General features: G+C 27.3%; 1 protein-coding gene across 2 annotated transcripts in view; it reads right to left on the minus strand.

Moving 5' to 3' along the window:
• LOC145835411 (paired amphipathic helix protein Sin3a-like) overlaps window positions 1-25,656 on the minus strand; it is a 39,812-nt gene extending 14,156 nt beyond the window's left edge. The window contains exons 1-30 of one of the 2 annotated variants that reach the window (XM_082942984.1): window positions 25,443-25,656; window positions 24,915-25,092; window positions 23,969-24,075; window positions 23,169-23,274; window positions 22,696-22,879; window positions 21,088-21,272; window positions 20,698-20,797; window positions 19,901-20,004; window positions 19,334-19,474; window positions 18,320-18,445; window positions 17,086-17,314; window positions 13,675-13,838; window positions 13,121-13,210; window positions 12,705-12,823; window positions 11,978-12,129; window positions 11,704-11,804; window positions 11,287-11,403; window positions 10,605-10,757; window positions 10,240-10,317; window positions 9,439-9,548; window positions 9,241-9,315; window positions 8,582-8,690; window positions 7,840-7,969; window positions 7,397-7,519; window positions 6,839-6,930; window positions 6,499-6,593; window positions 6,070-6,164; window positions 5,474-5,545; window positions 4,975-5,150; window positions 4,283-4,477 (exon numbers count right to left, since the gene is read on the minus strand). In XM_082942984.1, the coding sequence (XP_082799110.1) occupies window positions 4,283-4,477; window positions 4,975-5,150; window positions 5,474-5,545; window positions 6,070-6,164; window positions 6,499-6,593; window positions 6,839-6,930; window positions 7,397-7,519; window positions 7,840-7,969; window positions 8,582-8,690; window positions 9,241-9,315; window positions 9,439-9,548; window positions 10,240-10,317; window positions 10,605-10,757; window positions 11,287-11,403; window positions 11,704-11,804; window positions 11,978-12,129; window positions 12,705-12,823; window positions 13,121-13,210; window positions 13,675-13,838; window positions 17,086-17,314; window positions 18,320-18,445; window positions 19,334-19,474; window positions 19,901-20,004; window positions 20,698-20,797; window positions 21,088-21,272; window positions 22,696-22,879; window positions 23,169-23,274; window positions 23,969-24,075; window positions 24,915-25,092; window positions 25,443-25,648 (3,912 nt within the window). In that variant the 5' untranslated portion in view covers window positions 25,649-25,656. The remainder of the gene's footprint in view (window positions 1-4,282; window positions 4,478-4,974; window positions 5,151-5,473; window positions 5,546-6,069; window positions 6,165-6,498; window positions 6,594-6,838; window positions 6,931-7,396; window positions 7,520-7,839; window positions 7,970-8,581; window positions 8,691-9,240; window positions 9,316-9,438; window positions 9,549-10,239; window positions 10,318-10,604; window positions 10,758-11,286; window positions 11,404-11,703; window positions 11,805-11,977; window positions 12,130-12,704; window positions 12,824-13,120; window positions 13,211-13,674; window positions 13,839-17,085; window positions 17,315-18,319; window positions 18,446-19,333; window positions 19,475-19,900; window positions 20,005-20,697; window positions 20,798-21,087; window positions 21,273-22,695; window positions 22,880-23,168; window positions 23,275-23,968; window positions 24,076-24,914; window positions 25,093-25,442) is intronic. The other variant, XM_082942985.1, reaches the window with a different exon arrangement.
• Window positions 25,657-26,739: the final 1,083 nt, after the last annotated feature.

Consider the following 26,739-nt stretch of genomic DNA (forward strand, 5'->3'; position numbering starts at 1 on the left):
GTTTGTCGTATTTGATTACCATTTCGAACACGCATACTAAATTGGCTCTGTTAATAATAGTTAGCGATCTACCGGATCCAAAAAATTAGAATCCGAATCTCGTTTTAAACTGGTTTCCGGTCGGATCCGGATCTGATTTTTTAAATTAGTAATCGGCCGGATCCAGATCACATTTTGTAATCAGGATCCGAACAGATCCTATAAATCTCTCAAATTTTCCTCTGGCGTAAGTTCCAGAACACCTTTAAACACGCTTAAGACTTTAATATACTCATTATCATGAACTCCAGAATATTTAATATTAGCTTCAAAACCTCAAATGTGTCGTTTTACCTTTCTTGCAAAGAAAAAATAAACGAATAAAGCAAATTCAAGATCCGGATACTTTTCTCAAACTAATATTAAGCCGGATCCGAATATAATATTGAAATTATAAAAGATCCGGAGCCAAAAAAACAATTATCTGTCGGTTCCGAATACTAGGATCCTGTAGATCTCTAACATCAATAGAATGCTTTATTATTATTTGTATGTATTTCAAAATCATCATTTATATACCCATACCAGTTTGATCCAGTCCTAGAAAGTTAAATATTTTATTTGTTTCTATATACATTCAATTTTTAAAATTATTTGTTTATTATTAATAGTTTATATTACTTATGAATCATTTAAAACCCACATACAAGTTTGACGCTGTCATAGAAAATTAAATTATTTATTCTAGTTATTGTAATTTAGGAGCCATTTTGAATCCGCAAACTAGTATAGCATATAATATATGGGAACGGGTCACCTTTGCACGGGTTGAACTTTTATTTTTACTATTACTGTTACCCCTAACCGTTACCCTTGGTCGGTAACTTTGTTTCCATATTATTGTTTTTTTTAAACTATTTCTCCAATTTTTGTTTGTTTATTTTTTCTATTTACTATCTTGCGAAAGTCACCCTTCGTGCAAAAACTACCTTTCGTGAATATTTGACACCTACACCCAATATATAGTAAATAATAGCTTATTTCGTCCTATTTTCGTCTATATAAGGTTAGAGTGCGGAAAGTTTTTATAATTCGCCGGTCAACTCTAATTTTTGTAGAAAAATAAGCAAGACGGCTGCTCTTTAGATCAATGGTCTTCAAGCTAAATAAAAATATGTGTTTCCCTAATTTGCAAAATTAAAATTATGTGCGGATATCTGATATAATAGTTTTAAATTTCTCGTAATATATAGTGCAATGTTTCCCAAACTTTTTTAAAAAGCCCTCGTTATGCTATGGCCGTCTCCAACAAAAATTCTTAAAAAACTACTATAAAATCGCTTAAGACCTTTTTTCTTTCTTTTTTACTCTTTAAAATTAAATCCAGAGTATGTAGTGTAAGTTTCAAATTATAGCCTTATGGCTCACCTTTTTACGGCTTGTGGCCCCCTAGTTTTTCTATTTTTTCCATTTAATCTAGGATAAGCTTTAAAACAAACAAACATACGCCTAGACTCTTTGTCCGGTTTGGGAGACCCTAATCTAGTGTAGCTTTCAAAAACTATCGTAATATCTAAAGTTTTAAAATTAGCTTTAAATACACCTGAAAACAACCTTTTTTTACTAACGAACTTTGAATATCTAGTGTAAATTTCAAAATGTAGAATAATTTTTCAACTTACGATCCGTGCACCCCAATATAAATTTTGTGCACACTAGTGTGCACTGGTGCACACTTTGAAGACCAGATTTAGAGAATAAAATATTTCACGAGCCGCAACTATTAAAAATATTTATCAATTTGATATTTTATTTTTATTATTATTATTTAAGTATTATTAATTTAGTGATTTTTTTCGTGTTTTGGCTAGTGTCTTTAAGATTTAAATGCTTAGGTCAAGCGTTGGCAAATAAACAAACATCAACAATAAACCTAAACACATAACTTTTATTTCTCGAATGCCGCAAATTAAAGCAAGTATCTAAATAAAATAAATCACCACTGCAAAAGCACAAGATAGTCATTTATAGTTTCTTCACAAGTTTAAGAACTTTAACAAAATTATGATTTTTGAATTAAATTAAACCACTGAATGAACAATGACTTATATTATTAGTTTTCTCGAAAATTAAACAAATATGTAAATAGTTATAAAATAACAACAAATATGCATGAAAACTACAACTTTATTATCAATTTCTTCACAAAAAAAAACATGAATACAGGAAATTTGTCTTCCATGTGCTTCCATATTAAAAATCAAAAAATCAACACTTTATAAGCACAGAAAAATTTCCTATTAGTTTCTTCACAAAACATATAAAACAATTAACAAAGCCAAATCATCAATGCGCAAAAACATGATTTTTATTCTTCATTCCCTAGGCAAAACAAAATACCAAAAATAATCAAAACATTAGGACGTATGCAGGAAATTTAGACTTATATAAATTAACTTTCAATTAACAGTTAACAAAATGTCATCGTCTGTGCACAAAATTTGGACTTTTATAAATCAGTTTTTTAAATTAATAGTTAGTAAAACATTATCATCTGTGCACGAAAAGGGAAACTTTATTGCATAATTTTCTTATAATTGGCAAAAACATATAAAAAACAAATGAAACAACATCGCATCTGCATCTAGACACAAAAGTTACAATTAATTTTCTAATTAGTTATTTTTTTATTTCTTTATTTTGGTCTGTCTTTGTCTTCTTTTTAACGTCGTAAGTCATTTCGAATCCGCATACTAATTGGGCCCGTTCCTGGTTCAATACAATTATTCTGATTATTTTATCTAGTATTCTTAATTCAATTATTTATTATTAAATCATATTTTATGTTTGTAAACCATTTCGAATCTGCATACTGATTAGAAACTGTTCAAAATGTAAAAAGTCTTTTTTTGTATAAATAAACATGTTACAGGTAGTTTAAAATACTTTGTTGAAACTTTTATTAACTTTTTTTTATTGTATGAATATTAGAAAAGAAATAACTGGTAATTATAATTATATCAGTAAGAATCAACTCCTACCTGTCTTAACATAATTTTAACATAATAAACATCCTCCCGATTTAAATAAAGGCTTAGATAAATACAAAAGCTAACTTTAGTTTAAAAAATATTAACTAATTATAATTTTATTTACATTAACCTCCTGCAAGTCTACGCACTCGTTTTTTAACGCAATCTCGTTTAGTTACGCATTTTATTCTCAATAAATACAAAAAATAATAATTTGAAATTTTTTAATTCTATAAATTAAATTTATTGTATGTGTTGAATTAACAACATATTTAATTTTTTTGTTAAACTTTTAATTCTTACTCACTTCCATATATATTATTATGTATATTTTAAAATATAATTGAGATCTATATCTTAAGACTGTAAAATAATGTACTTTGATGGTTAATTATACATTTAATTGTGCCTTAAAGCAGTGGTCGTCAAGCTAAACAAAGTAAGTACACCCCAATTTGCATAATAAATAAATATGTGCACCGCAAATTGCAAATAAATAAATATAGCACCCCCTGAGTTTAAGTTCCTGAAATTTTCTTACAATACCTTGTTCAAGTTTCACAGTTACTATTAAAAACACCTAATTTTTTTTTATTTCTATTTTTTGCTCCTCATTCTTAATTCTAGAATATCATGTATAATTTAAAAATACCATAAAATCCGCCTAAATTTTTTTTTGCTCTTCATCATCAACTCCAGAATGTCTAGTGTAAGTTTGAAATTTTACGATTATTTTCATACAAACTAAAACAGATTTCATGCAAACTAAAATAAATTTCGTGCAGATTTTGACGACCACTGCCTCAAAGTATAAAAAAATATTAATAATTAATAACAGTTTTAATTGAGATTTCAAATTAAACATAACAAAAACATATGATACAGTGATCATGCACTATCTATGAATTAACAAACTGTGTCTAATCAAAAGAATTATAAGAAAACAGCCAATTGAGCAGGTATCTTTGCTATCTCTCATTTAGTTTCTCGTCTAATTACGCTCTTTTTGAATGTGCGTAGACTTGCGAAAGGTTGCTGTACTTGGCTCAGCGTTATTTTTAAGTAATTATTATCATTCCCGTTGCAAAATATGTATAAATTAATTGAATAAATTATAATCTTACTTTTCTTAGGGTAATTTTCACACAATTATTATCTCACCTTTTCCAGACTTATAGTTATTTTTTTATTTTAAAATTACTGTCTTGTTTCTACTTAATATATTTCCTTTTTTACAAAAGTATAATTAATTAATCAAACAACAATCTTACTTGTCTCAGCGTGATTTTAACGCAATTGTTGTCTTTCCCAATGCACATCTTCTCCGCCCTCTTCTGGTAATTCCCCTCACTCAAAACTCTTTTCTGCTGGTTGTGCACAGCGCCTCCGGTGGCCATGTTTCTTTTCTCCTTGTTGTAAAGTTCCAACAGGAACAACGAAACCTCGTTGGTCACTATCAGTTGCAGCTGTTGAAAAAAAATTAATCTCAAATCAATTAAATCGACTGTAAATAAATTTATTTGGTAAAATATAACCTTATTAAGTTGTAAATGGACTAAGTCAGTTGAAAGCTAATTTAATTGGTATTGAATGAATTTAATTGGCTGTAAACAAATTTAATCAATTGTAAACAAAATTAATCAGTTGTAAACTAATTTAATCGGTTTTGAATGAATTTAATTGGTTATAGACAATTTTAACCACTTGTAAACAAATTTGTTACTAAGCAAAGCAAAAAAATAAATTCAAAAACAATTAAATACATGGTGTGGGGCTAATTTATCACTAACAAATTTAATTAATTCTATCAATGCTTTAGGAAACACATCCGTATATTATAAACAAATATCAAAATAATATAAATTAAAAACTTGTTTAACGATATTCTGGATCACTCTATCAATGTTGCAGGAAACACATCCGTATAATATAAATAAATATTAAAATAACATAAATTAAAAACTTGTTTAACGAGATTTTGAATCACTCTATCAATGTTGTAGGAAACATATCCGTGTATGGTGAACTTGCTTCGCATAGTTTCTTCATACTTTTGGTAGTCGATGTTGTTATCCAGAAGTTGTCTCGTAAGATCGAGGAACCACGAAAAAGAATCTACGTTTTCATCCTCGTCAGAATCTGTAAATTATATTTGTTTTATTATTACGTCATAATAAATTAAACTCTGATAAAAACTGCTTGAAGGTTGATTAATAAAAAATGATAAAACTTTAATTCAATATTGTTCAAACTGCAGAATTGTACAAGTAACTAAATTTTTACAACTGCATTATAACATATTTTTTCTTTAATTATTAATGTTCAACAACTGCAAAAATTTTTTTCATTACAAACTACCAACAATTTATGCTGCAATATACTTTCTTTGCCGTGGCTTTAAAATCTCAAGAAAAAACACTAAAATTTAGTTATTTTTAACAAAAAAAAATTAATTAAAAAACCATATAATTTATTTTTCTGTTCCTTTGACATTTTCAAAACTTCGGCAAAGGAATTGTTATATTGGCTGAAAGCTGTGATAATTTATTGTTATTCAAAAAATTCATAGTTATGCAGTTTTATTAAAAAAACAAATAAATTTAGTTTTTATTTTTAAGTAATTCTTTTTCACCTCTATAACCTAATAAGGTAAGCTAATATTTTGATTAATTAGTAAACTGTTTAGTAACAAAAAAGCTTCTCGTCATTCAGTTTAAAAATATCTATTTAAAAATTAAATTCAAAAGAACTCAATTTATTTTAAATATATAGTGCGTAAAACTATAGTAACGTTGATTGTTTTATATGTTAATTTGTTGATTACTGTTACTGTAAACCAAAACTACGTTTAAAAAATATTAAGAAACAAAAATTAATTTAAAAAAAGCTACATGAGTTTTCACTTAAATTACATAATTAATAATTCCTTTCAGACAATCTAACAAATTCTTTATTATATGCAAATAACTACTTATTGGTATTAATCAAAAAACATTATATACAGTTTGATTTTTTAAAATATTATTTGTAAATTACTTTAATCACGTTAACAACTAACCCATAGGTGTAAGGCAAAGCATGTCGTAAATTGCTTGATCTTTATTCTTTTCTTTTTTGTTCTTTTTCTTTTCGTCTTCTAGCATATCACTTGCCCTGTTAAAATTAAAAACTTTTATAACTTGAGAACTTTATATATATATAAAACAAATTAAAAACTTAAAACAATTGAAAGACCTACTATATTAAATTTGGACCACCTTTGTTTTGTTAACTACAGGAAATCTCATTACAAAACTACTATCTAACATGAAAAGTTATCTTCCTATAGATAATTTTTGTTATACATAAAAATACAAACTAACCTGCTAATAATTAACAATCACTTGCAAAGAAGATGATAAAATATAAAATTAAACAACTTGCTAATAATAAGCAATCTTTCACATAACAATGACTAAGTATTAAATGTATACCAAAAAAAACTAACTTTGAAATAATTAGCAATCTTTCACATAGCAAATGATGCAATCTGAAGAAAACGTACATCGGATCGTTTCCGAATATCACGTGACTGTGTCCTTCCTGAGTGATGAAATAATACAATTAGTGACGTAATAATACAATTGGTGACGTGATAATACAATTAGTGACGTAATAATACAATTAGTGACGTAATAATACAATTAGTGACGTAATAATACAATTAGTGACGTGATTATTGTAATTTTGTGTGAGAACTAGTTCCATAATAACTTTTAACTTTTTACAGTAAAAATTAAAAACAAACAAATTTATAGCTGAACAAAATTTCTAAATATTCAACTTACATTGTTATCAGTGAGCTTGTATCCTTGGAACTGGCTGTTGGTGAAGAAATCTTTAACTTTTTTGCGTCTTTTCGAACTGGGCTCGTCTGAATCTGATAATAAAATAGTAGGTTACATATTTAAATAGCCAATATAAAATGTGACATTTAAGTTTCTTTTAAACACTCAAGGGCTCCTTTTACCTTTAAAAAATCAGTGCACTAAAACAAACCGTCACTACCGTATAAACTTTCATTATTTTAAGCTCGGCTATCTCGTATTTTAATTGATAAAATAATTATTAAAAATAGCTATCATTGACAATAAAACTAACCATCACTTGTGGAACTTAAAATATTTTATTTAACATCTCTTGCGGAACTTTATTTTTAGCTTAAAATGTGTAGAAATCAAAAAAGTTAATGGTGTATTTCAACTTTAAATAACCACTTGATTTATTCTGCTCGAAAAACTAGGTTTGTGTAAAATTTCAAAATATTAATGAACGGAGTTTTTAAATTAAACAAATCACTTATCTAAAAAATAAATATAAAATAATAAAGAAAAATAAAAACAAACCATCACTAGTAGATGAACTTTCATCGTCAGATGCTTGGGTGCCCCTTGGTGAAAAATAAAGATCCGGCACGAAATTGTGGACGAATTGGCGAATTTTTTGCTTGTCCTCCGAGTTTATTGTGGCTGTTAACAAATAATTTATTATTTATTTGTATGAAAAAAGAATTGTTTTGAGAATAAGAAATAATTGTGTGTAACAATTTGTTGTTCGTGGCAAACTTTTTTTTGATTAATTTGAAATATTAGTACTGGTAGTATACATTCACTCATTGAACCAACTTTTTCTTTTGACAAAAATATTAATATGGAGGCGGAATATTTATATGATTATTTTTTTACCAACTTTGCCTCTTAACATGATGAATAATAAGCGATGCGACATATTGATAAGTTATTATTTATTTCTAATAAATATTAATATGAACTGATTTTTTTCAACCAACTTTGCCTCTTAACATGATGTATTATTAATGATGCGGCATCGTCCATTATATCTTTCTTTTCGTAATGAACTGACAAGTGAGGGCCGAACAAAGGAACTATTTTGCTATTTCGCTCCTGGGACTCCAATCTCTGATTTTTTTATTTATTTTAATTTTAATTTTTTTATATATCATCAAGTTTTTTATTATAAAGGTACTACTTTCCTGTTACTTTATTATGCCTCTATTCTCTAAAAATATTGAAAAAGCTATTTTTTTTTTAATCTTATTATTGCATAACCGGAACCGGCCGGATCTTAATTTGAAAATTTAGATCCGGAAGCCAAATTATTTATTAAATATTTAATTTTCACAATTATTATTTATACTTAAATGTTACCTCATCGTGAATTTCGGCCAAATTATTTGTGCCAAGTTATTTGTCAAATATTCAATTTTTATAACTATTATTTATATTTAAACAACTGACATAAAGATTATTTATCAAATATTTAATTTTCACAATTATTATTTATATTTAATACCTCATCATGTATTTCTGCGAGGTTGTTGATTAAATATTTAATTTTTACAATTATTATTTATATTCAATTCGTACTAATCATTCGTCGTAATGAATTTCAGCCAAGATATTAGTCAAATATTTAATTTTTACAACTATTATTTAAATTTAAACAATTGGCATAAAGATTATTTATCAAATACTTAACTTTCACAATTATTATCTATATTTAATTCTTACCTCATCATGAATTTCTGCAAGGTTATTTATCAAATATTTGGCCCTGATGAACTTGCAATCCGTGTTTCTGAAATTCTGACCCATCACGTCCAAAGACTTCAGTAAAAACCTGTTTGAAAATTATTTTATAGAACTTTCACATTTTTGTTACTTTGCAAAAAACTTAGAAATATATCTATTAAATTTACTATTTTGGTTTGTTTATTTATTATGTCAGTTTACTGTTTTATTATACTTGTTATAACCTGTCTGTTTGTAAATTATTTCATAAAACTCACATTTTTCATCTATAAATAATAATTTTGTTGATTCGCGTTAAACTACTTATTAAATAAAAACTATAATGTTTATTAGTTTATTTGTTTGTGCCTTCTAAATTTTTTACACATACTTTTTAATTTAAATGTATTTGTTTATTTGTTCCAAATTGTTAGTTAGTAACATACTTTTAGTTCAAAATAATTTTTACATGTTTGTTTTAACAAGACTTAAACATTTTATTAAATAAATATATAATTGTTAAAAGTTTTTTTTACAAATTTAATTTTACCTGTTAGTCTAAACAAGAGTTTAACATTAATTTTTTTATTAATTTAGTTTTACCTTTTAGTCTGTTTCAAATTTTTTTTTTAATTATTTTTTTACAAATTTAATTTTACCTGTTAGTCTGTTCTTTCCACTTCTTTTTGAATATCGCGTGGTTCGTTCTCCAGTCCTCGTCTTTGGCTTTTATTCTATAAAAATAGTTTTAGTAACTTTTTTTTTAAACATCTGTAATATTAAAACGTTTATTCGGGTGTTATGTAATTATCATTTCAAGATTTATCAGTTGATTATATATTAAAACAAACAAAAACCTTTTCAAAACATGTGGAATGGCAGATTTTGGATGATCCACCAATTGATCAAATATTTCCACCCAAATGTGGGGTCCGTATAATCTCTTCAGTGCTTTTATTAGGGTCGTCTGTAAAATATAAGTAATTAATACTAAACAAATAAAAAACCTACGACATCTAAAAATTATGTATAATCTCTTCAGTGCTTTTATAAGGGTCGTCTGTAAAATAAAAAATTGATAATACTATACAAATAAAAAAAAGTTTTTCAGGTTTTTTAACGACATTTAAAAATTATGTGTAATCTCTTCACTGCTTTTGTTAGGGTTGTCTGTAAAATAAAAAATAGTTAATACTATACAAATAAAAAAGGTTTTTCAGGTTTTTAACGATATTTAAAAATTTTGTATAATCTCTTCACTGCTTTTATCAGGGTCGTCTGTGTAACAAAAAATATACAACTAGTACAACTTAAAGTAAAAAGGAATAAATAATTTTTTTTAGATCTTTTGAAGCCATTGAAAATGTACATAATATATTCAGTGCTTTCATTAGGGTCGACTGTTATTTAGTTTTAATTATCTACATCAACGATATAAAATGTACAAATTAATAATATTTTAAAAGTTATCAACTTGGAAATTCTGATATAGAGTGCTTAGTGGTTTTATTTTTGGATAGCAGAAATGGATCCGACTGCATATTAAAGTTATTTTCGTTTGAATTATTATTTATTTATAAGTAAAAAATATGTACAAAAACATAAGTAACAATTTTGACAGCGTTTTTAAAACCTACATAAACTTAAACATTTCTTACCTTACTGAATTCAGGATAGGTTTGGGCATTTTCCATAAACTTTTTGTTTTTTCCTTCCGGACCCATTGCTTTATCAACCTGTGCAATTTTCAAATATAAAATAAATACCCATGGAATTGAAATTAATGTTTATTTAGATAACATACAAATTTAAAAATAATCATACATCTAAATCAAAAACTTTCTTCTGATAAATTTTCAAACCTTCATTATGGTAACCTTAACATCATAACTTTAGTTCAACAAGTAACTTTATAAGAAATTTATAAAAACTCACATCGTTAATAACTTCAGTTCAACAATTAACTTGAAAATATATTTATAAAAACTCACATCGTATAAAAATATACTTTTAAAAAACTTACGTCGTAGGTTATTCTTCTTTCTTTTTCGTCGCAGCTGAAGAAATTGGTGAGTTGGAATTTATTTTGATCCTCGGGCGACATTGCCCTCAATTTTCTGATGACGTATTCCAGCATTTGTTGGGCTGCAGCATTTATTTCAAGTACCATATCCATCTATACATTTGTTTATTTTTTTCTAATTAAATTGTTGGGTTTCTAAATTAATTATAAACACCATGTTTATCTAAAATTCAATTTGTTTTTGGTTGAAATGAAATAAAACTAGGTTGGAGATGATTTATACGTAGTTTTTACTTATCAAGCTGTTTTCAGCTAACCCAGGGTTGAAAACAAAACAGTTTCTGAGTTAAACTGAACAAACTATTTTATAAAACAATAAAAAAAATAATATGTTTAACAGCAAGCTTAGACTTTTAATAATCAAACTTTAATGCATGTGGCAACAATTGGTCATGATCACATAAGAATCAACTTACAGTTTATGACGTCACAATCGACTTATTTTATAATGAAGTAACATTCAGCTTATTAAATTATGACGAAATATCAATTCAATTACGTAACAATCAACCACCTTGTTATATTATTACGTCATATTTGACTGTCGCGTAATGACGTCACTACTAATTAGTTGCGTTATGACGTAACAACTAGTTTATTCTATTATGACGTAACAACTCACCTCGAATCTTTCTTCTTCGCACCTATTCAAAGAATCTTCGCTCTGAGATTTTTTGTTGGTGACAAAAGTTGATTCTTCGCTGAAACAAGGAAAAGACACCCATTTGTCGTTCAAAACCTGATAAAAAACATTGAATTTAATAACTAACCATTTACTAAAATGTTAATAAAACTTATACTAAAATAACCATTTGTTGGCGGAATCATAAACGTTTAATTAATAAATTAATTGATAATGAAACTTATACAAATAATTTATATATTAATCATTTTTCGTTCAATACTTTTTTAATATTAAGGGCCTACAAAAATTAACTGCATAAAATTCAGCTTCTTACAAAATTAGATTGATATTTATTCTAAATTATAAATATACATTTACTTGTTTGCAAAAATTAATTTAATCAAATAAAATTACTTGTTTGCACAATTTGGTCCTCCCGCTACATTTGGGGTGTTGATGACTTTCAGGTAATCCCCTGTAACTTCGGCCCTGCCGTTCCTGGAGTCTTGAGTAATCTGAATAGTGAACATTTGAAATATTTATGATTTCATTATTAAGTTGAACATAGGAATGTTACATTTGACTCAGAAGAAATAATACAAACAAATACTAACCAATGATCATGTTAGTAGCTCTGTCTGTGGTGCTATCTTTAACAATTAGTACATTATATAAATTAACAACTAACCAATGATCATGTTAGTAGCTCTGTCTGTAGTGTTATCTTTGATGTGCTGCTGGAAAGCTTTTACTTGGGACGTGTTCAAGTTTTCATCGTTCAAATCGATTTCCTTGATGCCCATGAAGTCTTTTAATTGCTGGAACAAGTCCTTGTGTTTTCTGTGTATTAATTTGTGTTTTATCAAAATTAATGTTGAGTAGTTTAAAATAATTGTTTGATAACTGATACGTTGGTTCTTGTTTATTTTAATAAACATAATAAACTACGATAATACAGGTTCAGATAGAAGTAGAACTTAATTTCAACCAATATAATAACGACTACTAATCACAAAATAAATTATGAGAATAACTCAACTTCATAATATATAACTAAATACTAACGTTAAAATAGGTTCAGACAATAATATAACTTCGTGTTTTTTTTTTAATAAATATAATAAGTAACGATAATATAGGTTCAAACAATAATATTACTTCGTATTTATTTTTAAATATAATATACAACTAATTAATATTATTAACGATAAAATAGATTCTGACTACAATATAACTTCATGTTTTTTTTGATAAATATAACTAGCGACCATATAGGTTCAGATAGAAGTACATTTTCTTGTTTATTTTAATATACATAATAACTAACAATAATTCAGGTTCTGATAACAATATAACTTCGTAACTATTTTCAAAAATAATATATTATCGATTTATATTCATAAATATTAACTAACGATAATATAGGTTCAGATAATAATATGACTTCGTGTTTGTTCCACACTTCATTGTTGTACATCAAGCAAATCCTCATGAAACTATCAAACGTTCCTTGATGGCCGAGCGCTTTCCTTACCTGTATGACCCATGTATGGTTAGAAAATGATTAATAATACACTTTTTCGTTTGGGTAGTTCATGCACGTAAAACTTTTATAAATCTTAAATTAAAAAGTATGTAGAATTAACTGTATTTTATTAATTCAACTAAAATTAATTGAAAAACCTACAAAAAACTGTGCAAAACCTTAAATAACAAGCAAATCATGAACTTTAAAGCTGGTCTATCTTTTAATATTACACCTTTGGATTACCCTAACTTAAAAGGAGAAATCTTGTAATGAATAAATTAAACAAACATAAAATATTCGTACCTTATCAAAGAAGGCGAAGTCTTGTAAGCTTCCTGCCGACGAAGCCTCGGCATAATTTACTTGATTAATTAGACAGCTTGATCTTGGCATCTGTAAATAAATAAAAATATATTAAATTATATTTTTTATTACTTAATTTATTAAACAGCTTGATCTTGGCATCTATAAATAAATAAATATATATATATATTATATTACATTTTTTATTACTTGATTTATTAAACAGCTAGATCTTGGCATCTGTAAATATATAAAAATATATTAAATTATATTTTTAATTACTTGATTTATAAGACAGCTTGATCTTGGCATATACAGACAAATAAAAATATATAATTATAATATCCATTCACTTTAAGTAGTTATTACTTTTTTATTTTCAAATTAGAATATGCGCAGAGATTTAATACTTTTTTTTATTTAAATGACTGTTTTATTTTCATCTTATTATCACCTTCTACAAAAAAGGAATATGCGCATTTGTGAATGCAGTAGAGGCCGATCTTATTTTTTTAGTTAAAATTTTATCTATTGCAAAATTTCATAATTCCAACCTTTTGAATCGACGGAATGTGGGCACTCGTGAAAGCGCTCGACGCCGGTCTCTTCTGAGCCTGGTTCTGATTGGTCGAGACGGTCTGCTGGTTCGTCACGCTCGGCTGCTTCTGATTCTGCTGGTTCGGAGTCGACTGCTGCTGCTGCGTCAGCGGCTTCTTTTCTGAATAAAATATATAACATTATAAAATAGATAAATAAAATACATATTTACTAAAGTACAAACAAAAAGATCAAATGAGTCTTATATAATAGCAATACTAATATTTTCTTATCTTTTTATACTGTCAATGGCTTCTTTTCTGAATATATATATATATATACGCATATTAAGAAAATGCGAATTTAAAAATTCCAGTACATACGTTTCATATTCGTCGTAAATCGTAAAGATTGCCTTTAGTCTTCAGCTGGTTCAATTTAAAATAAAAGCACTTTGGTAAACCTTGATGCAAAAGTTATACAAAAAACAAAAAACAATATGACGTAATAATTGAATAAAGTACATTACAAATTCGGTGCAAAAATTTATCATCCATCTAAACAAACAAACAACTAAAATTCACAAAAACAACAGTTGAGTGACTAAAAAAATACTTTAAAATTTGTTGCATTTTATGAGCCCTTTAAGTGGGCTCAGTAGAAAGGTTTTTTGAATACATATATAATATTTGGATAAAGAATAAACAAAGAAAAAAATAACGTCATATAAATCTATATTTGTATGTAAATATAAAACATTGAAAGTCAAATTAATCTTTTTTTAATACTGTAATTGCTGTTGAGTTGATGGCTTTTTTTAGGAAAAATTTAATCTAAATTGATTTAAATTAGAATGATTTTTTTTTAAGTAGATAATATATAAAATTATACATAAGTAAAATACAGCATGTAAAATAGCATCAGATAAATTTTTTAACAGCAATGCTTAAGTTTTTACAACATATATTTAATACAAAAAAATTTTTTGGTATGTGGCTGACGTATTTTATCGACAACTTATTTTTTTTTTTTTCAAACCTTTTCTTGTTTTTATTGATTTTCGTTTTCTTCCTTGAACTGGAAGCGAATAGATTTTATGTTTTTCTAACATTTTAGAAATCGATACATCTATTGGGCAACAAACAAGAAAAAATATTAGTATTAAGAAAAAACTGATTTTTTTTTAAAAGTTAACAGTTTGCTGTAATTAATTAATTGCATACATTTAAAATTGATAACACAATATCGTTTATTAAACATAGCAGTTGTCTTTTCTGTGCACACTTAACTAGAAGTAAACAACTTTGTGCACCCTCATATTGAAACATGTGCACACTTAACTAGAAATAAACAAATTTGTGCACCCTTATATTGAAACAAGTGCACACTTAACTAGAAGTAAACAATTTTGTGCACCCTTATCTTCAAATCTGTGCACACTGAACTAGAACTAAACAACTTTGTACACCCCTTACCTTCAAATCTGTGCACACTGAATTAGAAGTAAACAATTTTGTACACCCTTCTCTTCAAATATCTGCACACTGAACTAGAATTAAACAATTTTGTGCACCCTTATCTTCAAATATGTGCACACTGAATTAGAAGTAAACAATTTTGTGCACCCTTATCTTCAAATCTGTGCACACTGAACTAGAAATAAACAATTTTGTGCACCCTTATCTTCAAATATGTGCACACTGAACTAGAAGTAAACAATTTTGTGCACCCTTATCTTCAAATCTGTGCACACTGAACTAGAACTAAACAACTTTGTACACCCCTTACCTTCAAATCTGTGCACACTTAACTAAAAGTAAACAATTTTGTGCATCCTTATCTTCAAATATGTGCACACTGAACTAGAATTAAACAATTTTGTGCACCCTTATCTTCAAATATGTGCACACTGAATTAGAAGTAAACAATTTTGTGCACCCTTATCTTCAAATCTGTGCACACTGAACTAGAAATAAACAATTTTGTGCACCCTTATCTTCAAATATGTGCACACTGAACTAGAAGTAAACAATTTTGTGCACCCTTATCTTCAAATCTGTGCACACTGAACTAGAACTAAACAACTTTGTACACCCCTTACCTTCAAATTTGTGCACACTTAACTAAAAGTAAACAATTTTGTGCACCCTTGTCTTTAAATCTGTGCACACTGAACAAGAACTAAACAACTTTGTGCACCCTCATATTGAAACATGTGCACACTTAACTAGAAATAAACAAATTTGTGCACCCTTATCTTCAAATCTGTGCACACTGAACTAGAACTAAACAACTTTGTGCACCCTCATATTGAAACATGTGCACACTTAACTAGAAATAAACAAATTTGTGCACCCTTATCTTCAAATCTGTGCACACTGAACTAGAACTAAACAACTTTGTACACCCCTTACCTTCAAATCTGTGCACACTTAACTAAAAGTAAACAATTTTGTGCACCCTTGTCTTTAAATCTGTGCACACTTAACTAGAAGCAAACAATTTTGTGCACCCCTCATCTTCAAATATGTGCACACTCAACTAGAATTAAACAATTTTATGGGCCCTTATCTTCAAATATGTGCACACTGATCTAGAAGTAAACAATTTTGTGCACCCTTATCTCAAACGTCTGCAAAACAGTTCAAAAATTTGTTCGTGACATCTGGTGTTCCGAAACACCCCTAACTCTAAGAATTTGCTTTGTTTCGTGCACACCAAAATAAAATTAGTGGGCGTGGGTGGCACGAAGACAACTGCAATTTAGGACTGCAAAAAGGCATTAGCCAAATAAAAAACAACTTTTCATAGAGTTTTTATACAGCATACTTAAACTTTTAGAACGAGTGTACTTAAATATATTTGATTTTTAGTTAAACCTTCATTGTTATATTTAGGCCTTAGTTGTTTTCTTTTAATTATTCCGGTGACCGGGCTACTGCTGTGGGAACCAAAAAAATCTGTGTTTCGGAAAAAAAGAAATAGAATAAAGACAAATAAATCAAATAGAGATTAAATACGAAACTGATTTTGGGAGAACCATACATTTATTTGTCTATTATATTTCACAAGGTTTCTATTGTATACATCATAAGTTGTTTTTTAAATAATTAATTAATATGGGAATGAATGAAAATTATTGATCTATTATAATTACAAACTATACAAAATATCAACAATTTAATTAATAATTACTTTGTTTAACCACGAACTAGGCTACTATCATGATTATTTCAATAGTTTACAGAGTTAAATTATAAATTTATAAGTTAATTAAATGTTTTATTATAAATAAAGAAACTGAAGATAAGGATACCAGAAAAACTACTAGTATCTTATATATTTCATTCACTACTAATTAACTAGTGACTTATTTGTAAAACATATAAAAAAGATAAAAAATAAAAATATAAAATGCAAACACGAACCGGTCTTGGGCGAATTGTGCACGGAAGCGGTTTTGTTCTGCTGGACCGAAGTACTATTCGAATTTGACGGAGAAACGTTCTGTTGCGAGTTTTGCTGGCTGGAAGTGATCGTAGCCGGTTTCTCCTCCTTGACCTCAGGTTTCACTTGCGGTAAGTCCCCTTGGTTGGATGACGTCAATGGGGAGGGTTTCGGCGGGTGGAAGGAGGAATGCTGGTGCGCTGGCGACATCTGACGGAAAAAAAATCAAAAATAAAAATTTAACTATAAATACCTTATCTTATTATTTAAAATGTAAATATTTTTACATGCGCTGGCGACATCTGGTGGTTAGAAATTTTCAGCTGAGTAAAATATTTTAGTGTAGAAACAGATTTTAGTCTACTTTAATAATACTTTTTAATCAACATTATTTTGATTGGTAAAATGGTTTAATAATCTATTTAAGCTCAGAGAACACTTTACAATAAAAATTATGCTTGGTAAATCGCTTGCAATCTTTAATAATTAACTGTTTTGTTTAAAACAATACTTTTTTTAATAAAATTAAAACTCACACTGTGAACGGGAGTGCCTCTCTTAGTTGCAACTCCAAATAACTAATTTATAGTAAAAATTAAAACAAAGTAATACATAAATTACTTTAAAACAACAAATGACTAGTTTAGTTATAAAGATATCAATACAACAAATTAAAAAAACATTAAAAAAATTAAGTATATATTTAAACATACAAAATTAAAACCAACTAAATATTAAAACAAAATAAAATCGAAGCGGCAAACACGAGTATTTTATAGCATTTTATAACATTTTTCCCAACAGCCTAAAAAATTTTTCTAATAGCTTAAAACATTGTTTCCAAAATAACCTTTTTAAACTTTCCTAAAAAGCATAGAATAACATTTACAGCGTATTTCAAATTCAACTAATCGTACAATAAACTGTACCATTACTACGTCATAATTACCATAAAAAATTCTAAAATCGAAATTTCTGTTTACTATTATAATAAACTACAACTCACTGAAGATCACATGAAATTTTACATTTCAATGTGTGAAACAGCTGTTTGAATTATAGTTTTTATATAATTAGTTAAATAAATATTTAAACATACATATTGATATCAACCTTTTTTTTTTTTCATTAAAAATAACTAACAGAATGTAGAGGAGTGCTAGTATTAGATGCAAAACCGAATAAATAACAACAACAATAATAAACAAAACTAACCGAATGCACAGGAGTAGATATGTTGGAAGCGACGCCGAAACCGAAACCTCCATTGCCACTAGCATCGGGCAGAAACTGTTTGAACTCCCTCAGCAAGTCGGCATCGTTCAGGAACAGTTTGGCCACCTAAAAATACATTGGATTATTTATTCTGTTGCTCTACATATTTCAATATATGTGAAAACTATTAAACTATTTACACAGATTACAATACGTAAATATATGTTATTAGACTGATTTACCCTGTTACTCATACTCATGATTAACTTTAAAATACATTATTTTATTTATTCTGTTATTCTACACAACAACAATGTTCAATACATGTGAAAATTATTAAAATCATTTACACATATTTAATACATATTTGTTATTTAAGTAATTATCCTAAATAGAAACGACTATAATACGTCAGACTAAATAAAATGTACTTAGTTGTGGACTTTAATTTCACAAAGTGTGTGTAACTATAAGATTACGAATGTAAACTTAAATATTGATTTTAACACACCTGATAATAAAATTCACTGTTAGATTGTGATAATGAAGTATGAACATAATACTATAAATTAAATATTTAAAATTGAAATACACCTTATTGTAAACTTCAGATTTAGAAAGACTCGGTGGGTAAAAAAAATATGAATGTAAGTACAATTATACTATTTATTTTATTTTAATAAGTCGATTTAACCTATTTATATAACAAATTTCAGACATACCTGATTATAAACTTCAGATTCTAAAAGATTTGGTATGTAACTATTTAGTTTTTTAATTTTTTTTCTAATTACCTGATTATAAAATTCAAATTTTGAAAGTTTTGGTGTATAACTATTTATTTTTATTTTTATTTTCTTATTACCTGATTATAAACTTCTGATTCTGAAAGACTTGGTATGTAACTATTTAATTTTTTTTAATATTTTTTCTAATTACCTGATTGTAGACTTCAGATTCTGAAAGGCTTGGTGTGTAACTATTTAATTTTTTTTAAATATTATTTTTAACTACCTGATTATAAACTTCGGATTCTGAAAGACTTGGTGTGTAGCTTCCGGGGGCCGACTCCTTGACGGTTCTCTGTTCTTTCTGGTATTTGTGCAAGATGTCCAGGAACGATTTGTATATGTGTGGTTCGTTCGTGTAGCGGTTCTGTAAATAGTTAACATGATAATATTAAGAACTAAACATGAGATAAAAATAAGAAAAAAAAAGAAGTTTTTAAAGAATTACTTACCACATTCATTGATCAAAAGCAAACTGAACTAATCAAATTTAAACAATGTAAGAATTTCTACCTGTAATCTACTCTTTATTCAGCTTAAATTTGAATATATACTTCTTCACATAAAAAATGTGAGTTGAATTTTACACGACAACAGTTTAAAACAAACTACGAACCTTGGTTTTATTGACATACCAAATAGCGTGATTGACAAAGTATACTATATATTCATATATAAATAAATTATATAGTATCAAACAAATACCTTTATTTTGTTGACATATCAAATAGCGTGATTGAAAAAGTATATTATATATATATGTAAATAAATAATATAATATTAAATAACAAACCTTTATTTTGTTGACGTACGAAATGGCGTGGTTGAATTCGACGGGTTGACCGCTCGAATTTGTCTGCTGGCCGGGTTGTGGTGGTACTACTTGTTGCGGACCTCCTTTTCAATAAAAAAATCAATAAAAATATCTTTATTTATTTTTTATTTATTTATTATAACTAATTTATATAATAATAAATATATAACTATCATTATCGAATTTGTCTGCTGGCCGGGTTGTGGTGGTACTAGTTGTTGTGGACCTCCTTTTATTATTTAGATCACTAAGTTTTTCTTATATTTTATAATATATGTTTTGATTTTCAGATATAAAGAGATCTCAATATATTATATATTTAAATTATATATATAGTTAGTGCTATATTGATTTGCTGACCACTTAATTGGTTGTTGTCTAATTATATTAGTTATAAATAAAATAAGTATATTAATCATTACATTTCCTTATTGGATACTATAATGACAAAATGTTAACTGTATATAATTAGTAATCAAATAAGTAATTAGTTTAGAAAAATATTATACTTTATTCCGATACAAATTTATACATTTAGTTTAATTACAAAACGCAAAATTTCAAATAACTTACATAATTTGTATGATAATTATTAATTTAATAAATTAACTTACTTTAATCGGGTACAAATTTATTTATATAGTGTTATCGCTTTTTTCAATTTGTAATAAAATAAGTAATTTTATTTACCATGTAGCTGACCTGGTTGCAATTGTGGACAACTTTTTAATAAATTTATTTATATAATTTGTAATAAAGTAAATAGTTTTATTTACCTTGTATTTGACCCGGTTGTAGTTGACCCTGACCCTGCTGATTTGGCTGCATCGTACCCGGTTCAGGTTTGAATTCCTGCTTAAATTGAGGTGGTGTTTCCTGTGAAAAAAAAACTTGAAAATAATTTATGTGGTTTTAGTTTATCACCAAACATTAGCTGCTTTATTTTAGGCATGGAAAAAGGCAAATAAAAAAAGACCTGGTTATGTCAAGCTAGTTGGCCAGAGATTAGGGAAAATGGAATAAAAAAAAATGAGTGAAAATTGAAAAATTATACTGTTAATCAGGCTTATATATCTAAATATACTAATAAAACTTTACAAAAAATTTAGAATTTAAAATTTATTTGCAACTTAAATCTAAAAACAATACAAATATTAATACCAAACCTGCTTAAACTGCTGCTGAGGCGTTCTGACCGCCATCGGCGAATTGACGTTCCTCTGGTGCTGCAGTTGTGGCGAGTTCTGCATCAGGTGGTTCTGATTGGCCACGTTTTGCTGCACGCTGATTGGCTGCTGGGGGGAGTTTATCACGCTCGACTGCATACTGGTTCTCACGTGCGCCGGCAGGACTATGAACATTTATATATATAAATTAATGTAATAAATTTATATAAATGTTTTCGGGTCTATAAATATATATACTTTATATTTAGTTTTCAAAGTATTATTTTTCTAATTCAATAAATACAATTTTGTGCTGGCAGGACAGAGAATAATATTAATTTATATAACAAATTTTATTTTGTATTAAATTTTTTTATTGACAAATATGTTCAATCAAGTATTTTGTACAAGTATTTTTTTTATAAACAACGTTTTGTATTTTATACTTTAAGTAAATATTTTTTTTAATTACCAATACACTTATTAGAACTGTGGATTAAACAAGGTGTTTATATTTTACAGCAAAAAAAATAATTTGGTTTATACTTTATTTCTTCTCTAACTTTATAAAATCACCTTGTGTTTGATGGCAATTTAAAATGATAAATAAGTAACTGAGGAAAATTTATTTTAATGCTTGTAACAAGTTTTAATCATCCTAATTAAGTTATTGTTGTAACTATTTCATTAAACATTTTATTTCCTTAGAAGAATCACTTTTTTCTACACTTGCTCAGATTTTGGCCTTACTGCCAGTCTTCAAAATACTCGAGCAAAAGAACAGATGTTTCGTACAAGAACTACACTAAAAAGCTTCGTTAAGCACTTTAAAAAATTTTTTCATAAAAGTTCACGTTCTTATCAACTTATTAGCTGAGCTAAAATTCTTCAGATGTTAAAACCTTATGATATCAACTTGGTGAGCGAGATCTTATTTTTAACTAACTGCTTAACTATTTTTTTGCTTTAGACAGGGTTGCCACTCGTTTTTTCAAATTTTTTCCAGTTTTTCCAAATTACTTTCAGGTTTTATTAGTAAACATTTTTGGGTCTATTTTTAGTTAAGAGTTAAGTTTAAGGTAAGAAACTGTGTTAAATAGTATAAATACATTGAAATTATACTGTAAAGCTACTTTAAATATGTTTTTTAATAAAAAAATTTTGGATGATGACAAAATTCTTTTTTATATGATAGATTTTTTGTGTCAAATCGAAATTTTACTACTGAAAATGTTCAAACTATTAAAAATTCCAGGTTTTTCCTGGTTTTTTGATCAAAATTCCAGGCTTTTCCAGGTTTTTTCAAAAATTGTCAAATTCCAGGTTTTTCCAGGTTTCCAGGTAAAGTTGCAACCCTGTTAGTAAGTACAGAACCACAAGTAGAGCCTACCAACTTTCTTTCAACATTCTGTTAAATTTTCAAGGTAGCTTTTAGTTGTTTTAAAATTTCGGACTAGTTTCAAACATGCTTAAAAAAAATAAAAGATGAATTAGACTTATAACTATTTCAATAACATTTTATTCACAACATTCTACAAATATTTCAATCATCACTTCCTTAATAACACTTTATCAAAGTTTTATTTTAAATTTTCAATTATTATTCACCTCCTTGTTGTGGAGGTTGCTGCATGCCGACTTGTCCCTGGTTACCCAAGTCCTGCTGGTTGCCAAGCAACTGTTGCTGCTGGTTACTGCGGATCTGCGACAACAGTTGCACTCCGGTTGGGGTCCTGATTTGAAATTGGGGGAGGTTGGGGTGACCCGACGTGTTGTGGTGCTGCATTCTCGCCTGAAAGTTATAAAAACTATTAATAAATATTATTTTTATTTTATAAAAATGCCAATTCTAGCTTGAAATAAATATACATTTAGTTTAACATTGTATTAGTTAATTATGACAACAATTAATTAATTATAATACAATTATTGTTGACTAACATTATAATGTTGCCTCCTTGGTTGTCTGTAAAACTGTGATGCAGAAAAAAATTAAGACGATAAAACAAAAGTCTCTTACTTAAATCGTTTTTAAAGTTATTGATTGTTACTAAATAGTCTGATGAGAACAAAATTCAAACCTCAATTTTGAATCCGGCGGGCAGAAATGTGTTGAAACCCACAATGAGGTCTGCGTGGCCCTCGAAAAGTTCTGAAACTCTCTGAATAACTCCCGGTGTGTCGATGCTGAAAATAAATAAAATTATTAGATAACACAATATACTTTTAAAAGAGCATCAATATACTTTTAAAAGAGCATTGTCATACTTTTAAAAGAGCATTATTATAATTTTAAAAGAGCATAATTATACTTTTAAAAGAGCATCATTTTACTTTTAAAAGAGCATTATTATACTTTTAAAAGAGCATTATTATACTTTTAAAAGAGCATTGTTATACTTTTAAAAGAGCATTAATATAATTTTAAAAGAGCATAATTATACTTTTAAAAGAGCATCATTTTACTTTTAAAAGAGCATTATTATACTTTTAAAAGAGCATTATTATACTTTTAAAAGAGCATCATTATACTTTTAAAAAAGCATCATTATACATTTAAAAGAGCATCATTAAACTTTTAAAAGAGCATTATTATACTTTAAAAAGAGCATTATTATACTTTTAAAAGAGCATTACCATACTTAAAAAAGAGCATCATTATACTTTTAAAAGAGCATTATTAAACTGTACAAAACTTTAAAAACATCTGAAACTCTCTGAATTACTCCTGGCGTGTCAATGCTGAAAATAAAATTCATACAATTATTAGATAACACAATATACTTTTAAAAAAGCATCATTATACTTTTAAAAGAGTAAGAATATTTTAGTTTTAAGTGTAAGGGTAAAACGAAATAAATTAAAATAAACAGATGAAAACCTTTGTGACTTAAACTCTTTCATGATGTCCAGGAAATTGTTGTAAACTTCTGGGGTGGAATTGAATTGGGCTTTCACCTGGTCCAAGTAGGTCAATGCGTCCTGAACCTGATAAAAATATTTGTAATAATTTTATAAATATTTTTTATAATCTCAAAAAATCTATTTAAATATGTTATTATTTAAAGGTAAGGTAAAAAGCTGGGCAGCAATAACGTACACATCACTTTTTTTAATTAAAATATCTGCGTTTCTCTAATTGATCAGTTTATTTAATTATTAACAAGGTATATATATTTTCTGTTCAAAAGGTAGATCTAATCGTTTGCTAACAAAAGATCCTAGTGAAACAATTTTACTGGAATATAAATAAAAACAAATTATACAGTAATCTTCCTTTATTAAACCAACCTACTTTATTATATGCTTCTATTCTTACATTACAGTAATTATTTTTTACAGTACCCAGTTGAAGTGTGTTGATTTGTTAACACACAGAAACATATGTTGGTACAATAAAGGAAAATTACTGTATAATTTGTTTTTATTTTATATATGTTTTGTCTAATTTTGTGCAATAAAAGTATGGATAAAAAGCTGCACAAGAAAACAATCATTAAAAAAATATGTAACAAAATCAACTTACTGGCTCCCTTTGCTGAAATCGATTCTGCTAAACCACAAAAAATACAAAAATCAACAGGTTAGTAATTGACAAATAATAAAACATTTAGTAATTTATAGTAATAAACTTTGTTTAAAAATAATTGAGTAACAGTTATACTTCTATAAAACTAGTTTTACATTTATTCTAATATTTACGAAACTGTATTGTACATCAATCTTATATCGATCATTAAAAAATTATTAATAAAATTTAAATTATTAGTAAAATTTCTTATGATCAACAATAAATTATATCTTTAGTAAGTTTTCGACCCGCAAACCTGTGTTGTGGATGTGGGTTGCTGTTGCTGGGGCAGCGGGGGCTGCTGTATCTGGTTGCTAGGGACGACCATGGACACCTGAGGAAAGCCTACGGTGGGGTAAGTCGTCATGGCAACCTGGTTCAAACCTGCTCCCGGTTGAATGACCTGATTCTGCTGGAGAGCTTGTTGGTTGTTGCTGTTTGAATTTGATTCTATATTAATATTAGAAACTATATATTACAATGCAGTATAAGCAATTATAATAACTTTTTCATTATCAATTAAACATATGCTATTAGTGAGTAATTAATTAGATGTGGTGTAGTTTTAATATTACTATTAATTCATGCTTGAGTATAATTTAGCTTAAAACTTTTTGAAAAGCTTTTTAAAAATTTAAACTAAGAAGAAATTATGTGACTATTAAAATGCAGTTGGCCAAAATTTAATTATTAAATTCAACTTTTTTCAGCTTTTTTACATACCATGTTCAAAGTTTTCATAAAATAAATTTCAAACAAAATGAACATATTATTTCAAACTCACGCAAAGTTGCCGTACATGGCAAAGTTTGGGTTAAGGTTCTGCTGAATTGGGGGGTTCATGCCCTGCTGGGCCACCTGTGTGCTGACCGGCGTTACCATGGTGATGTGCTGGTTGCTATGCACCTGTATGGGCGGTTGCTGGGGATTAGGTTGCTGATGACCCCCGTCTGCTGTAACGCTGCTCGTGTCTGGTGTTGATGAACTCATACTTTTTAATAAAGCTGAATTAAATTTGTTTTTACTTCTTAAATATTTACCTTTTTTACAACCTAGTGCTTAAATCATTCAAACTATAACTAAGAATTTCAATGAATTTTATTTTTGCTAAACTTTAGCTGAAGCAAAAAATAACTGGTTAATTAAGATTTTATTGGTGAAAACTAAACATTTTATATTATAGTATACCTTTATTAAGTAAGTTAATGTAAATATTCAATTTTAGAAATATTTATTGTGTTACTAATTGTAATAGTAATTTTTTTTTTTAATATATCTAAAAACTACCTAATTTAAAGTATTGTATGGGTGATTATTTTTACATTTTTACTTTTTAAATTAAAGTAAATCAAATAGAAATTATATTTAACAAAACTTGGTGAAATTAAATTATTATTCACAAGAGTCGATACAGGGTTACCATCCTTTAAGGCAATAAAAATAACTAGGCTGGGTTTAATCAAACTAGCCTGAGTCAGCCTGAGTTTATGAAAATTTAAAAATATAAGCTAAAAACTGAAAATAAAATATTGTTATAGAATCTTGATAAAAATAAAAATTTCAATAATAAATTAAAAATAAATTAAAAATGCTTATAATGAAAAAATACTAATCTGAGATTTAAGATAAATATCAAAACTAGATTAAGTTTTTCAAAAAAAATCAAACAAGCTTAAGTTACCCCAAGATTTTTGAAAAATTCCAAACTAACATGAGTTGGCCTGAGATAGCCTGAGTCAGCCTTAGTTTTTCAAAATTTTAAAGTTGCATGAAATGTGACAACCATAAGCTGAAAAATATTTTTGTTAATTTGATACAAAATTGATCTACTAAACAACCAAAATTTTCACAAATTTGTTTATAGGGTATGTAATAATGTGGATAAAAGTTAACTATTTCAATCTTGAACTAATTTTGTAAAGTCAACCAGCTGAACTTTTTTTTTTATATTTGTTATTCTATATAAAAAATCATACAACTTACAACATACATAACTATAATCTAACATTTAAACTTTATACTTTAAATAGCTCACTCAACTTAATTTTGCTACATTTCTATTAAAGATTTTTTCATTAAAC

The sequence above is a fragment of the Thalia democratica genome, chromosome 5 (genome assembly GCF_965202585.1).
Source record: "Thalia democratica chromosome 5, ktThaDemo2.hap1.1, whole genome shotgun sequence".
NCBI lineage: Eukaryota > Metazoa > Chordata > Thaliacea > Salpida > Salpidae > Thalia > Thalia democratica.